At 34.9% G+C, this 16,491-nt stretch overlaps 1 protein-coding gene across 1 annotated transcript in view; it reads left to right on the top strand.

The window, feature by feature from the left end:
- Duox (dual oxidase) overlaps positions 1-16,491 on the top strand; it is a 183,053-nt gene that overhangs the window by 112,577 nt on the left and 53,985 nt on the right. The window contains exons 15-16 of the mRNA XM_089105996.1: positions 3,824-3,999; positions 13,451-13,614. Coding sequence (XP_088962122.1) covers positions 3,824-3,999; positions 13,451-13,614 — 340 coding nt within the window. The remainder of the gene's footprint in view (positions 1-3,823; positions 4,000-13,450; positions 13,615-16,491) is intronic.

Below are 16,491 nucleotides of genomic sequence, written 5' to 3'. Positions count from 1 at the left end.
GGGAGGGCTCATTCGAACGGAAATTAAAAGTTCTAGTGCCTATTTTAAGTGACCAAAAAAATGGAGGGCAACTAGGCCCCCTCCCACGCTCATTTTTTTCCCAAAGTCACCCGATCAAGATTTTGAGATAGCCATTTTGCTCAGCATGGTCGAAAATATAATAACTATGTATTTTAGGATGACTTAATCCTCCAAAGTCCCCAAGAGAAGGGCTGAAAGTTATGGAGTTTACCCAATGTTTACATATAGTATTGGTTATTGGGAAGTATACAGACGTTTTCAGGGGGATTTTTTTTGGTTGTGGGGCGGGGGTTATGTGGGAGGATCTTTCCACGGAGGAAGTTTTCATGGGGAAGGGACATTACTATGAAGGGGGAGCCGGATTTCCCAGCATTATTTAAAAAAAAAAACGATCAGAAACTAAATTAAAACAAAAGTTTTTCAACTGAAAGTAAGGAACAACATCAAAACTTAAAACGAACAGAAATTATTACGTATATGATTGGCTCCGCCCCCTAGTCAATACCTCGATCTTTAAGCCAAAGATTTTTTAGTACTTTCATAAAGAGCTATTTATTAACGGCCTTTGTGATTAAGGGGTCATTTTTAAAGAATTGGAACAAAATTCGAATTTTAGCGTAAAGAGCGAGGTATTGACTAGAGGACGAACCCCCTAACATACGTATTAAAAATATATGAACATAGAAGTTCGTTACGTCAGTTAATTCGTAAGCTACGTATATTTGTTACTAATAAAAACGTTCGTAAATAAAATTAAACAGCTTTCGAGAAAGCCATTTAACCAAATAAAAGTAAAATGAATATGTAAATTTTGTTTTAATTATTTATGTACGGTGAGCCAAAATAAAAACTTGCATTAATACAAAAACGTTCAAAAATTAAACAAAAAAAACAAGTTTTTTTTTTATCTGAAAGTAAGGATCCACATTAAAACTTAAAACGAACAGAAACTATTCCATATATGAAAGGGACTGTCCCCTCCTCACCGCCTCGCTCTTTACGCTAAAGTTTTTTATTGTCTAAAAAAAAGTTGTGAGAAAGAGTCTAACTTTAGCGTATGGAGGGAGGCGTTGAGGAGGGTACAGCCCTTTACAGCAGCAAATCAGAATACTGATTAGTTGCTCATTCTTGATACACTGTGTGCCAGTAGAGGCACAGGTGGAAATTAGTTTTGTGTTTTGTGCCGCCAACTGGAGGTGTCAGATCTTAATGTTGCCTTGGGAATGTTGTAAGCAGTTTTACTGCTTTATTAATGCTGACAATTTTTACTTTCATGATTCATGAAACTGACGCCTTGTGGTAATAAGAATTTTTCCGCTCTCCACAGGGATCATATCTTGTCTGGAAACACTAAAGGTAAAAGTAGGATTCTTTGATTTTAATTCCCATCAGGTTTAGTTGTGTAGTGGCCAAACTGCGGCTAGATGTGCCAGTGGTAATAGTCTGCAACTCTTAAACCTAAAACCCTATTTCTTTCTTTTTCTGGTTTAACTTTATGTCTTCATATGCCTCTTTGGTAACCAAGAACAGCTATGCGGGATCACCCCCTCTCCCGCTGCAACGGGTCGTCCCTCTATTCACTTACTGCGATTTATATAATAAACCGTTCCCCCTTACGACATATATTTGTTAAACTTCTTATCCTAGATGATTGAAGGTCAGGTTCGCAAATTCATACCTGGAATGAAGATATCCCCCTTCCCAAATGCATGATGCTATCGATAACAATCAGGCTTCTTTTTTTGTTTATCACTAGGAACTGGACGTAGAGATATTTCTTTAGTGTATCGACTATTCCCAAATTTTCCGGCACTTTCCCTAAACTCCCCGTTAGAGAATAGAGCTCTCCCAGATCTTGCCGAAAATTAACCTTCGTAAATACACGAATGTTAACCAAAAAAAAATCTAATTTTTTTTAATGATAATCTCCAGGGAGATTTTGGAAAACCCAATTTTTTCTGGAAAAATTTAATAAACCTCGAAAAATGAGGGACAATGGAAGAAGTGCAGATTTTTACTTTGTTAAGTTACCACCTGACAAGACTGGTAATATTTGCATATCTAGGGTCATTTGGAGATTTGACGGTATATTCATTACCTAAATTAGGAACATTTTTTAGGGGGTTAGGGACTTGGAGAGGATTACGATGAAGGTAAGTATTTGGATCTGGAAACCGGTAGCATAAAAGAGAAAAAATGAAAACATTTTAAGGATCAAGGAATTCAGACAACAACCAAAGAATCAGGTTTTTTCAAGTAATGTCAGGTCAAAGAGAATTGGGAATAACCAGTTATTTTAAAGTTTGGTTTAAAAAGGATGTTTTAAGGGAGTTTTTGAATTAAAGACCGATATTTGCCTCTTTGTGAAAGAAGAAGGTATATGGGAAAGGTTAGGAAAAATGAGCGTCATGATTTATATTCAATATGCTCATGTTGAATGAAAATATGCTCCGTATGAGGTGTATGTCTGTTAAATGGTGGAAGATGTAAGACAGAAGGCTTTTGGTGGTTTCAGCTATAATCGAAAGTTGCTGTTAAGTGTGATTGGGAGTGAATGTCATGATACTATTTGGTGGCTGGGCGGTTTACTGTACGGATCACATTGAAAATTGTTGGGCGTTGTGGGCCAAGTTTCTTATAGGCTAAGTTTTTTATAGACTGAGCTTTTTATAGACTGAGCTTTTTATAGGCTAAGTTTTTTATAGGCTGAGCTTTTATAGGCTAAGTTTTTTTTCAACTTGTTTATGTTGGTGAACTATTCACTTATTGCTAACAGTTTTCGTTATTTTACGGATTTTCATAGTCCTATGTCTTTTTTTGCAATAGCTGTGACGTCATTGATCTTGAAAGCAGTTTTGAGTTGGTGGTTGTTTTATTAGAATAAAGTTATTTCCCTATGTATTTTAGATAAAGGAGAGGGGGCCTCATTCAAATCTAGCTCCTGGAATCACCGTTTTTTCTTCTGGTTAATAACCTTATCTAAATTTTTCCTATGTTATTGAGCGAATATGTGTCTATTAGGCTTCCAGGTAAACATGTTATTTTTTTTTACGAGGACCGAAATTTCTTACAGAATAATAACAGGAAAGTGAAAGAATGTAAAGATGGAGTGGGGGAATTATGGAAAATTCTACGTAATTCCTAGATTCGAAATCTACATATTCTAGGAAACTCCTCGTTGAATTATTCTATGTAATACATTAATTGAGAAAAGTAAAAGAAAATGTTCTAGTTGTAATTGTTGAGGGTCCGTATCTAATCGAACATCTGGGGAGGGGGGGGGGGAGCTAAATCTCTACATTTAGATACTTCTCCAAATGCAGCTCCTGCACTCATTGTTTTTTCTTTCTAGGTTACAAAACTTATTGACAGTATGTTTGAAGAGGCCGGTTTGGAATCCAGAGAATCGTTGAAACTTGGCTTTATGGGCTAAGTTTTTTATAGGCTAAATTTTTTATAGGCTGAGCTTTTTATAGGCTAAGTTTTTTTTCAACTTGTTTATGTTGGGGAGCTATTCATTTATTGCTAACAGTTTTCGTTATTTTATGGATTTTCATGGTCCTATGTCTTTTTTTGCAATAGCCGGTAGGTCATTGATCTTGAAAGTAGTTTTGAGTATTCTACGAGCTCCTCGTTAAGTTCTTTTATGTAATTCATTAATTGAGAAAAGTAAAAGAAAATATTCTAGCTGTAATTGTTGAGGGTCTGTAACTAATGGAACATCTGGGGAGGGGGAGCAAAATCTCTACATTTAGACAGTTTTCCAAATGCAGCTCCTGCACTCATTGCTTTTTCTTTCTAGGTCACAAAACTAATTGACAGTATGTTCGAAGAGGCCGGTTTGGAAGCCAAAGAATCGTTAACTTATGAGGACTTCAAGCTAATGATGAAAGACTACAAAGGAGACTTTGTTGCTATTGGCCTGGAATTTAAAGGGGCTAAACAGAATTTCTTAGATACGTCAAACAACGTTGCCAGGTAATTTTTTTCGATAATTGTTGCCACGTCGTTTTATCGTGCTCCAAAGACAGACGTGCTCCAAATGACAGGGCTAAACAGAATTTCTTAGATACGTCAAACAATGTTGCCATGTAATTTATTTTATGGAATTGCCACGTCGACGTTGCCACGTTGCAAACAACGTTGCCACGTCGTTTTATCGTGCTCCAAAGACCACGTCGAATTTGTTTCGATAATTGTTCTCAATTGTTGGTGCTATCAAATGTATATGTGCTGAAGCAAGTTCAAAAATACCCTAAAAATTAAATTTTAGATTTAATTTATCTAGAATTCTCTGGGGCATTCTTGATCCTGGGGTTATGCTCTCCCCCATTCCTTCCACCTTTCTGTGCAGAATCTATAGATTTAAGTTTTATTTTATACTCAGTAATAGCAAATAATAACAAAGGAATAAAAAAGGCTTTTCTACTATTGGTCTGTAAATTAAAGTAGCTAAGTCGAATTTCCTAAAGATTTTATCAATAATTGTTGTGAGATTGACCTTAAAATGCTAAATAATTAAGCAATAAAATTTATCCAATTTTTCAATAAGCTGCTTAATAAAGCCAGCGTTAAAGCGGAGAAAGTTGGCCTAAACATCAACATAGACTATGACAATGGTAACAACAGGCTCGCCAGTCGAGTTCCTCCAGAAAAATCGGACAGTTGAACAGATCCATGAATTTAAGTGTCCTGGAAGTTGGGTCGATTACACAGGAAATATGCAAAATGAGGTCAAGAGAAGAATTGGCATGGCAAACGCTTCTTACAACAAACTTAAGCCAGCAAGGAAATCTAAGAGGTGCTCGCTTGCACTTAAGTTGCGACTTGTGAATAACAATGTTTTGTTCATGCTAATTTATATCAGTAAGTGCTGGTAACCAGATGTTAGAACATAGAAAAGACTCACAACATTCGAAATTGTATGCTTGAGGTACGTACTGAATATCGATTAGCGTCAAAGTGTTAATAATATGCAGTTCCCCAAAAGAACTAGCCAGCCGCTTATTACTGAAGTGATTAAGAAGAAGAGATGAAGCTATCTAGGCCACGTCCTTCGGATGAAGGACTCAAGAATCCCGAACCAGGTTCAACATTGGCAGCCGCGTGGGCGTCGACAGAGGGGAAGACCGAGAAACACGCTCAGGCACACGTACGATCGTGATCTACACAGTGTTCACACATCACTACAACCCCAGTGGGAGGATGTACTTGCCGCAGCACCAATACGTAACGTTTACCGAGGCTTCGTCGATGCCCTATGCGCCCCAGATGGCTCAGGAGGACCTAAGTTCTAAGTAAGTAAGTTTCAATAGGCGGGGGTTCTTCAGACAAATCTTTATTTTAGTTGGCGTTGGAGGGGGAGTTCTGATTACCTTTCTGTGCAGTTAAGCAAATGAATCTTTCAATCAAATAATAGCAATAGGATCAAAAGAGGCTTTATCTATTTTAGCTTGCGATTCAAAGGTGTGACACAAATTTATTAAATTCCTAAAAACCACTATTATGTTAGTATTTTTTGAAATATATAATGTCGGAGAACGAGATTACCAAAATAAATTTGGGGCTGCCTTGATGTCGCGCTTGCCCCCTCCGCTCTATTTTCTACGCAGTTGACCGCATGAATTTTGAAACATAGCCAGGTCAGTTTTTCGGAAAATTTTTCTCTGCTTATGATGCTAACAACGTATATCTGCTGAAAAACGGATCCTGAGCAGCCGAAAAATTGAATATTCAGGGTAAATCAGGATAAATCAGGAATGTTCAGGATCAGGATAAATGCTAGCAACGTATATCTACTGAAAAACGGATCCTGAGAAGCCGAAAAATTGAATGATCAGGATAAATCAGGAAAGATCAGGATCAGGGTAAATGCTAGCAACGTATATCTACTGAAAAACGGATCCTGAGAAGCCAAAAAATTGAATGATCAGGATAAATCAGGAAAAATCAAGATCAGGATAAATGCTAGAAACGAATATCTGCTGAAAAACGGATCCTGAGCAGCCGAAAATTGAATATTCAGGGTAAATCAGGATAAATCAGGAATGTTCAGGATCAGGATAAATGCTAGCAACGTATATCTACTGAAAAACGGATCCTGAGAAGCCGAAAAATTGAATGATCAGGATAAATCAGGAAAGATCAGGATCAGGGTAAATGCTAGCAACGTATATCTACTGAAAAATGGATCCTGAGAAGCCAAAAAATTGAATGATCAGGATAAATCAGGAAAAATCAAGATCAGGATAAATGCTATAAACGAATATCTGCTGAAAAACGGATCCTGAGCAGCCGAAAATTTGAATATTCAGGGTAAATCAGGATAAATCAGGAATGTTCAGGATCAGGATAAATGCTAGCAACGTATATCTACTGAAAAACGGATCCTGAGAAGCCGAAAAATTGAATGATCAGGATAAATCAGGAAAGATCAGGATCAGGGTAAATGCTAGCAACGTATATCTACTGAAAAACGGATCCTGAGAAGCCACAAAATTGAATGATCAGGATAAATCAGGAAAAATCAAGATCAGGATAAATGCTAGAAACGAATATCTGCTGAAAAACGGATCCTGAGCAGCCGAAAAATTGAATATTCAGGGTAAATCAGGATAAATCAAGATCAGGATAAATGCTAGAAACGAATATCTGCTGAAAAACGGATCCTGTGAAGCCGAAAAATTGAAAGATCAGGATAGTTTTGTCGAATTTCTCAACAGGTGGTAATGAGACCACTCTCAACAAATGATTCATTTATTCAGATATACATAGATATCAGAAACAAGGAAATTATTCAATCACGGATCCTTTTACATCTTTACATAAAGCAAAATGCCTAAAAGAACCGATAATTAATAAAAAAAATTATAGTATTATTAATATACGCAATATATTATCAGGAAAATTTGACACCAAAATTGAGAATTACCAGCGTCATTTATATTGGATACGAAAAGAGACTAAATCATCGGTCAGTTTAAAATTGCAACAATTACACTAAGCGCGAAAATAAACACTTAAAAAAAAACACGAAAAAAAACACCCAACAAATACATCTTAACTACTGGGCCAGTACTGATGACCAAGGATGGTGCAACTTCGTTAAACGGGAATTATAAGCACGAATTTGCTTTTCCACAGATATAATGGGGTCGGAAATGCTGAATTTTCTAATTAGATAAGAATTGCGGGTCCAAGAGGGAAAACGTAAAAGATATTTTGCGAACCGGAAGAAAACTGAACGAATTTTTTACTTGTCAGAATTTTTGAGAATATGAATAATTCATATTCTTGTCAGAATATGAATTAAATCTTCTCAGAAACAAAGGAGATTATTATTATTGGAAATTAACTTTTATTATTATTACTAATAAAATTATTATTATTATTATTATTGGAAATGAACTTGGAAGAGTGAAACATAATTTCTTAGATGCTCAAATAGCACTGCTATGTAAAGGAAAATGTTTTTCTGTTTAGAACTTAAAGTTCGAATAAGAATTTTAAGCCCTATAGTTGCGATACCCAATAGTAAATATATATTTTACGCCCCAAATATTGGTACCATATGAACAAAATGAAAGAATGTAGTTTAGCAGGGACTAAACAAAAGAAGCAGTAGATTGCCTTTGAGATATACTGACCTCAAATCACAACGAGAATGAACATCATTAAACTGTGCTTGTGAAGGTAATCCCCCCCTAATCCGATAGATAGTTCTAAGTAGAAGTACAACCTCCTGCAAAGCTGTTCTTGAAATGCATGGTATGGGTTGCCTCCACTTGTATGTAATTGGACCAACGGTTGATTTTCTGTGTGTCTCCGGAGAGAAAGTTTTTTCCTAAAAGCTAATGACTTCGTTTTTAGTTTCATTAAATAAAAAAGAAACAAGTTTTTCAATTGAAAGCAAGGAGCAACATTAAAATTTAAAACGGAAAGAAATTATTACGAATATGAGCGGTTTACCCCATCCCTCGCTCTTTACACTAAAGCTTATGTTTTTAAAACTCCGAAAAAAATTTTACCGTAAAGGGCGAGGTATTGATGAGGGGCAAGCCCCTCATATACGGAATAATTCATGTCTGTTTTAAGTTCTAATGTTGCTCCTTACTTTCAGTTGAAAAAAATTGTTTTTTTAATGTAATTTCTGATCGTTTTTTGGATATTGCCAGGAAATCCGGCTCCCCCTCTATGGAAAATTCCCTTCACCACGAAAAATCCCTCCATGGAAAAATCCTCCTACGTAACCCCCTCCCCCCCACCAGAAAATTTTCCTAAACATATATGTGTATTTCTCAAAAACCGATACTATATATAAAAAATGAGCAAAGTTCATAGCTTGCAGCTTTTCTCCCAGTGACTGTGGGTGGTAAAGTCATTCTCAAAGACATAGTAATTCAATCTTTCGACTATGCTGAGCGAAATAGTTATTTCAAAACTTTGATCAGGCGACTCTGAGGAAAAAAAGGGGCCTGGAAGGGGAATAGCTGTCCTCCAATATTTTTGGTCACTTAAAAAGGGCACTAGAAATTTGATTTCAGATCAATTGGCCCTTTTACTAATCCTCTAGGGTCACTGGTTCAATACGACCACCCCTGGAAAAAAAAACGCATCCGTTTATGTTCTATTATTATAAAGACTCTGTTTCTTAGAGTTTCGGTTACTATTGAGCCGAATCGCTCCTTACTTACAGTTTATTACCACGAACTGTTTGATTTATGGATAGTTTGAGAGATATTACCATGTGGTATACGATACCAATTATGGCATCGTAGCATTTCGATGGGGTTAGGGCACAAAATACCTTCATTGAGCCTTTAAGAACTTGACACATTAACAGCAAATATACAAATGTACGAAAAAAGAGAAAAAAATTAGAAACAGACAGGACAACATTATTTCTTTCACTTTACAAAACGTGACTAACAGTCATCTTAGCAAGAGTTACGATATACAGACATTTGCTTTCTAAGAAAAAGGGGAAATCAATCAAAATATCAACAAAAGGTTTTCAGTTTCTTTATTGAATCTCCCCTGGGATATTCCACCCAAGATTGAATTAAGGGGTAGGGAAGAGTAATCTAGGACATCGTTATAAGTGAAAGAAAACACGCGAAAGGTCAAGATGTATGAAGACATGGGAAATTATTGAAGACATTTTTGAAGGTCAGAAACCATTACGATTTCTCATTCTTCTCTCTTTCAATGAGAATATTCTCATTCATTTATTCTATTCACTCGGGTACTCCTAACTGAAGCAGATGAATTATTATAAACTGAAGTACTACAAAAACATGCACGCTTTACCAGCAGAGAAGTTGGTGATTTTTGGCTACTGGCCTGTAATGCCGTTGATTTTTGACCGCTTACAAGGGGCCTATCGTATATAACTGAAACGAATGTTTGCAGTGACAGAGAAATAGAAGCTAGGCTGATATAGCATACAAATGTTTATACGATAAGCGGGATTAATTCAAATATCCTGATGGATCGGCTATCTTCTTAGCTGCTAAAAATGGATAGCTCCATTTGAGTGAATGCTATACACTAGAACTCATAATTAAAAGGTATTTCAAACTGCGAGGCTGTAGGGGCTTCAGGTGTAGACTGATATGAAAAAGTGTCCCAGAGCTCTTATGTCGTGTAAGCTGTCCAGTTATGCGTGATTACTGCAGCAGTAAACTTTTGGTCTTCAGGTTGTGAACAGAGCAAATATTTGATTGTGGTTTCGCACACGATGTGGCACTTCTTTCTGACTCCGAAACATAGCTAATCCTAGTCTCTATTTGATGAAGTAGTAAGAACTGGTCACCCGGAAAGTTAGCTGGAAGAAGGCCGAAACCATGATAGGTCAGACTACTTCAGCGGACGCTTTATAAAATTCTTTGGTCACAGAGGACGAAGTTGAAGTCCTTGATAATTTTGCACACCTTGGCTCCTTTGTTTTTTTGGGATTGTATTACTGCTCTTGCCCGTTCGACAAAGACTTCGGCTGTTTCTGCACGGCTTGGTATCACCTAAAAACCGAAAAACGATGTTATTTGTCTGCTCCATTCTAATAGATGAATTGAACTCGTGGCCTATGAGTTCAGTATTCCTGAGCAGGCTTGACATCTTCGTCGATAGTTCCATGGGTCTGAGATTTTCAGCCATTTTCGATCACGACTTTCATTCCTTAAGTCTCGTTTTGTTTCCCAAGGAGTCTAGCAGGCTGTACACTGGCAGGCTCTCAACTGTTTTGACTGCTAGATAACTCCCTAGTTTGTATACTCTTTGGCCTAGGCATAGTCTCCTTAAACTAACAACGTCCAAGAGAAAGGCCATAACTTGTTTTAAACTATTTCCAATGCTTTTATTAAATTATCGTGTAAAGTGCTTATAGTTCTGTCAGTGAAGGGGTGGACCTTTACCCCTCTCCTAAAATTATGCTCACGACTTTATGCTCTTTGACTTGATGTAGAGCTGTAAAACTGAGGCAGTATGTTTCGTTTCCTGCAATTGGACGTGCGCATGGGTGTATAATATACTTAGGTGTGAAGAAGAGACCAAAGGATCTCGTACAACAAAGAGACCCACAAATATATTTTACTACTACTACTACTAACAACTCACTTCAGCACCAAGCAGCCTAAGGCCAACACAGCTCTGTACGCTCATCCTCCATTCCAATCGATTCGGAGCTTCCGTCTTTACACCCTCCCAAGAAGCTCCAGTTTCCTGAAAATCCTTTCTTACGGCCTCTTCCTGTCAACTCGCGAACGACCTGCTTTTCGTTTGGCTCTAAATGGAAGACCGAAAAGGATGATCTTTGGCAATATGTCATCCTTCATCCGCAGAATGTATCCTTGCCATTTCTGCCCTAGAAAGCGGGATAGAACCCGTTTTTCATACAGCTTAACATTTTAAAATATGGTCAGCCAAACGGGTATCCAAAAAACTATCACTAGACAGTTCCTCTGAAAAATAGCAAAAAAATCTTTGTTCTCTTTGAAATTCGTTTTGATCTTAGATCTAATCCTAAATTTGGAGGCAGAACATTAGAATATCCTCTCTTTTTGGATTTTATATTTCTTAACATTGGACGTGATCGTCTCTCACTAGGCTGCTAGCTACCGCTGCAACCCGGATAAACTCAGCCAGAGCACATTAAACAATGTCGAGGAGAGGAGCCGCGCACGGAAGGGACAAACCAAGATATGTGTCTCATCAGTTGGGGCTGGTGTGAAGTTGGGGCTAAGCAGCCATTGCTCGGCTGCTCTTTTGAGGCGGGATTATAAGTGATTATTTTTTAAGTATGGATTTTCAACGGGAGGAATATTCATAGAGAGTATTAGGCCCAATTCAGACATTGAGTAAACACAGATGTGACAAGACAAAAAAAAATCTTCACAATTTCAATATTCCCCTTCCCTCTGTCAAAAAGTCAGGATTTGTACAAACCGCCTTTTATCTCTTAAAAGGGTTACGTAAAGCTTGTATTTTTAATTTTGACAAATCTGCGCCCCGAAATGTGGCATCTATTAAATAATCTCCAGGTACATGCCTTACCCGTGGATTGGTTTGCCCCTGGGCATGTATTTTGAAGTTTAATTACTAAAATATAAGCGTTAAACAGGTCGTGGTAAGGAACTGTAAGTGATGAGTGACTCGTGGTGATAGTAATTTATACTCTAGTAGAAATCTTGATTCTATTGTATACATGTATAAATAGAAATCTTATGGTGATTCTATATATGTAAAATTCGTTACGCTTAATTATCAACAGTAGTGATCCTAAAACATTTGCCTAATTTTAGAAAAAGGGAGAAACGCTGAAAAGGGAGTTTGCATTGAGGAAGATTACGCGATTAAATTCAGCATATTACAGAACTCCAATACAAAGGCATCAAACCCTTCTCTTCATAGATAGAGAATTTCGTATCTTTTCCGAGAAGAACAATCATGGATGCGTGTTTCGATTTCTAATTTTGGCGCAAAATGACAATTTTGATCCAAAGAGGGCCAAATTAACAGTTCTTGGATAGCCAATTGATTTTGAGTTGTAAAACTAGCCCTATATAGGCATGTGAGCCTATATAGGTCTGTGTACATGCTGTCTATGAAAAATACACGACTAATACCGACGGATATTTTAAAGTTGAATTTTAACCCAGCAGATTTATTTGAAATTATGATTATAATAAGAATTATATGAACTATATTTATTTAAAATTTCATATATATATGAAATTACATGAGATTGTATCGTTGAACATCAGCTGTCAGGAAGTGTAAATAGATCCTACTGTGTGGAAGGGGACCTGGAACCTGGAAAGATGCAGTTTTAGGCACACATTTTCTGGCTTTCAGTGAGAAAGCATATTAGAGGAGGGTGGGGGGTTGCCCCCAGTCTCCAATCATTCTAGAGAATACTTTTGGTCTAAGCCTGTATTATGGGTGCTGCGGTATGAAAGGTCCTCTTTTATTACAGAAATATATACTATGTTAAAAAGAAGGGGACAGAGGGGGAAGGGGTATTATTATTACTAGTATTATTATTATTGTTGCCATTGTTATTATTATTATTGGAAGGGGTAGGGATCATCTCCTATAAAAAAGTATTGTTGGAAGAACTCCATTAGGAAAGCAGGAAAGAGGTGATCTTGAATTTGTTTCGGTATCTTAGATCTTTCTTCATATCCCTGAGATTATTAGTAAACTTCAAAATTTGTTAAAATTTTGAAGTTTAAAGGTCATATTTTAATGTAAGTTTCTCTTTTATATTTTCATTTGTGTTATTCTAAGGACGGTCCCTGGACATAGGGTGGAAATATTCATAGCTGTTCTACCTGTTTATTTGTTGTTTATGATGGGAAGGTAATGTGGTCTTCGTCGCTATTTAAACTGCAAGAAAGAGTGACCCCTGTGAATGGAAACCGAAACTCTAAAAAATTAAGTTTTTATTTAAGCACGTAACTCAAAGAACGTGCTATTTATGCTGATTCTAAATACACAGAATTCAATAGTTTTATGTTCCATTATGAAGTTTTAAATTTTTTCTCTCGGACTGATCCGAGTCTATTTAGTTTTATATATTTTTTATTTATTTTTCTTTTTTCAAAGTGATCTTGTAATCCTCTTTTTTCTCTTTATGAATTAGTGTTTAAATGATTTTTTGTCACCCCCTTCCTGTAAAGGCCAATTCGCCTTTGCGGGGATTAGTTCCTTTTATTGTATATTTAACTCACTGTGAATAAATATTATCTATCTACTCATACCCCTTAGACATCTTAAAAATGCCAACCTTATACTTGTTTTTATATATAATGCCATCTATAGTGGAGGACATTTTCTATATAAATTTAAGAGATAAAATTTAGGTGAGTAGAAAGGGGCACTTCACCCTAAAAATCCTATTCTATTTTTTAACTGACATGTTTTATTTTAGAATGACAAGCTTCCACGTTGACCCAACTCTGGAACGACATAGACACTTCTTTCTCAGGAAATATGATACTATTACGACATACTTGGAGGAAAACCGTCAAAATATTTTTTACCTTTTCGTTTTTTACGTCATCACAATTACACTCTTCTTGGAACGATTTATTCGTGAGTAAATTTCGGTTTTTATAATTACCATACGTTTTATATCATACATGTGAATATGTTATATATATATATATATATATATATATATATATATATATATATATATATATATATATATATATATATATATATATATATATATATATATATATATATATATATATATATATATATATATATATATATATATATATATATATATATATATATATATATATATATATATATATATATATATATATATATATATATATATATATATATATATATATATATATATATATATGTATATATATATATATATATATATATATATATATATATATATATATATATATATATATATATATATATATACATATATATATATATATATATATATATAATGCACACTCATACCTACAATTTTAAATCTAAAACCATATTCTTTTAAACCCTATATTTTTTTTCTCAACTCTCCTTTTGTTTTTCACTTAATATATTAGTAGATATAAAACAAATTCAAGAGACCAAACCTCCCGAACCAATCCATCTGACTGTCCAATCCATCCGAACCATACTGATCAACCGTGCATTGCTTCAATGCTACGATGAATGAGAAAACTTGGACAGTGTTCCGCTATAGTATTGTTTAAGTACAAATAACAGTTCAAAAGGAACAAATCCTTTTATTAGACAATGAAAAAATAACAAAATCTCTTGATATTTCGATCACATACACAGAGGCCATCCTCAGCAGGGAACGATGAGAATGGCCACTGCGAATCTGACCGAAATATCCAGAGATTTTGTTATTTGTTTCACTAGACAGTGATTTGTCCCTATTGAAATGTTATTTGTACGTCATGGAAAGGCAGTGTGGTCTTCGAAAATAGCGTTGTTAGCGCTATTTGTCTTATTCACGCTTTGCCCAAAAACTGAGGATTTTTATTAACGTTCGCTAGACTAATTAAGACTTAACGAGGGATAGTTTTTCAGAAGGAGTGGAGTGATTGACACCCTTATTGACACCCTAACAAAGCTATAAAAGGTGTGCACGAAGTTATGCTCAAATGGCAAAAAGTGTGACATAATACTCAAATACCGGTTTTGGGTAAAATACATGTTTTTTTTTTTAATGAGACAGTTAAAAAAGGATGATTTCCAAGAAGATAGAAATAAATGACTTAAAATTTCGTCATGGATGGAACTTAATAGTTAATTTTAGTAGCCTTTAGGTCATATTTTCAAAATATAACTAGGCTATTAATAATAATTATCTATATAAATAAGTGTTGTATATTGACTTAAAAGAATGTTTTTAAACTACTTTTGGGTGAATGATTCTTATTCGCTTTTCAATACTTGCCAACATTTTTAACTGTTGGACGAAAATTGGACGTTTTGGGATCGAAAAGTAAATAAAATTTTGCTTGTTTAGGAAGTGTTTCTAATTTAACTTTAAACTGAATCTTCATTGTGCTCGGATTTGTGCTCGGATTCCACCGGGCACAGTTTTGGGGTTGGCGTTTTTCTTTCTTTTTATCCGATCACCAGATATTCCACCAAGAAATTTTTCTAGCTAAGTTATTGTGTAATCTCTTTTTATTTTTGATATTTCTAAAAATGAAAATTTGCTGAAGCCGGATGTATAATTAAATATTAAAATGGTTTAGATTCTTTAAGGCGATTTAATTTTTTTTTCTTACATCTAAGAAAACTTTTTGTATTCAATGTTTGTCAAAATTGATTTTTGCTGCCTTTTTTAATTTTCACATTATTGCCTATATGCTGTTACTTTACGTATGCATTTGCTTCTGCATTTATTATCTGTATTATATGTAAATTTCCATTAAATTTTTTGCTTAGGTGTTTAATTATTCTGACTGTATTGATAATTTTGTCCAATTTCGGAAAAACTATTCAAAACTGATTACGAATAATAGTTATTTACAAAAAAAAGTCTATGGAATTCTGCCTTTGTCTTTCCATTTTTCCTATATATATGTTTTTCTTTTATCTGTATCTTTTCCTGAAATTTTTGTAGCCACCACTTTGGAATTATTTTGCTCCTTCAAATATGTTTTGGCTCTATTTTGTATTTATTTTGTTATTGATACAGTAAAAGTGTTTCAAAAAGCAAAAAAATTAAAAGAACTTTAATGAAAGAGTTTTTTGTACAATTTATAAAACTATTGATGAAACCATTTAAAATAGTCTTTAGAACCTAATAGAATCGGCTTAGAAAAACCTGCACATGGTGGGAGTTTTCTTTTCATATTTAGCTGTCTCATTTGTTTTTCCAAATAAGATGGATATATATCAATTAACCGATCCACAAAAAGAACTTTCTAATTTCTTTTTCGTCTCATGCAGCAATTTCTTTCCTGATAGCTTTTTCCTATCCGGTTAGTTCTTTGCAGAGTTGCTTTGTGAAGGAGTAATTTAATCTTCGAATGTCAAACCTCCTTCATGGCTGTCGTATATCTAAATTTCTAGAGTCTAGAGATAGTTTAGGGAACTTTTAAACTTTTTTCTAAATTAAGTAGTATAGTTTGAAAACTGTATGCTTTCTGAATATAGTAAATATGTTCAAACATAAAAATTTTCAGTAAAATTGACGATGGAGTTTTTAAAAATAGAACCATCATTTTTGGGGTCAAAGAATCACATTTAAAGTCGCAATTAGCGAAATGGTATTCAAATTCAAGTGACTGGTTCGGATAATATCAATATTAATAATTATTAATAGCATAGGGAATTTCTATGCTTTTTCTAAGTTAATTAGTATAGTTTTAAAATTCTATACTTTCTTAATATAGTAGATATTTCCAAAATTCAAAATTCTCAGCAAAACTGACAAAGGGGTTCTTAAAAATAGAAACCATCATATGGGGG

The sequence above is a fragment of the Artemia sp. Qi Xiang Cuo genome, chromosome 20 (assembly GCF_049724085.1).
Source record: "Artemia sp. Qi Xiang Cuo chromosome 20, ASM4972408v1, whole genome shotgun sequence".
Lineage (NCBI taxonomy): Eukaryota > Metazoa > Arthropoda > Branchiopoda > Anostraca > Artemiidae > Artemia > Artemia sp. Qi Xiang Cuo.
This window is presented reverse-complemented; position numbering and strand designations above follow the sequence as displayed.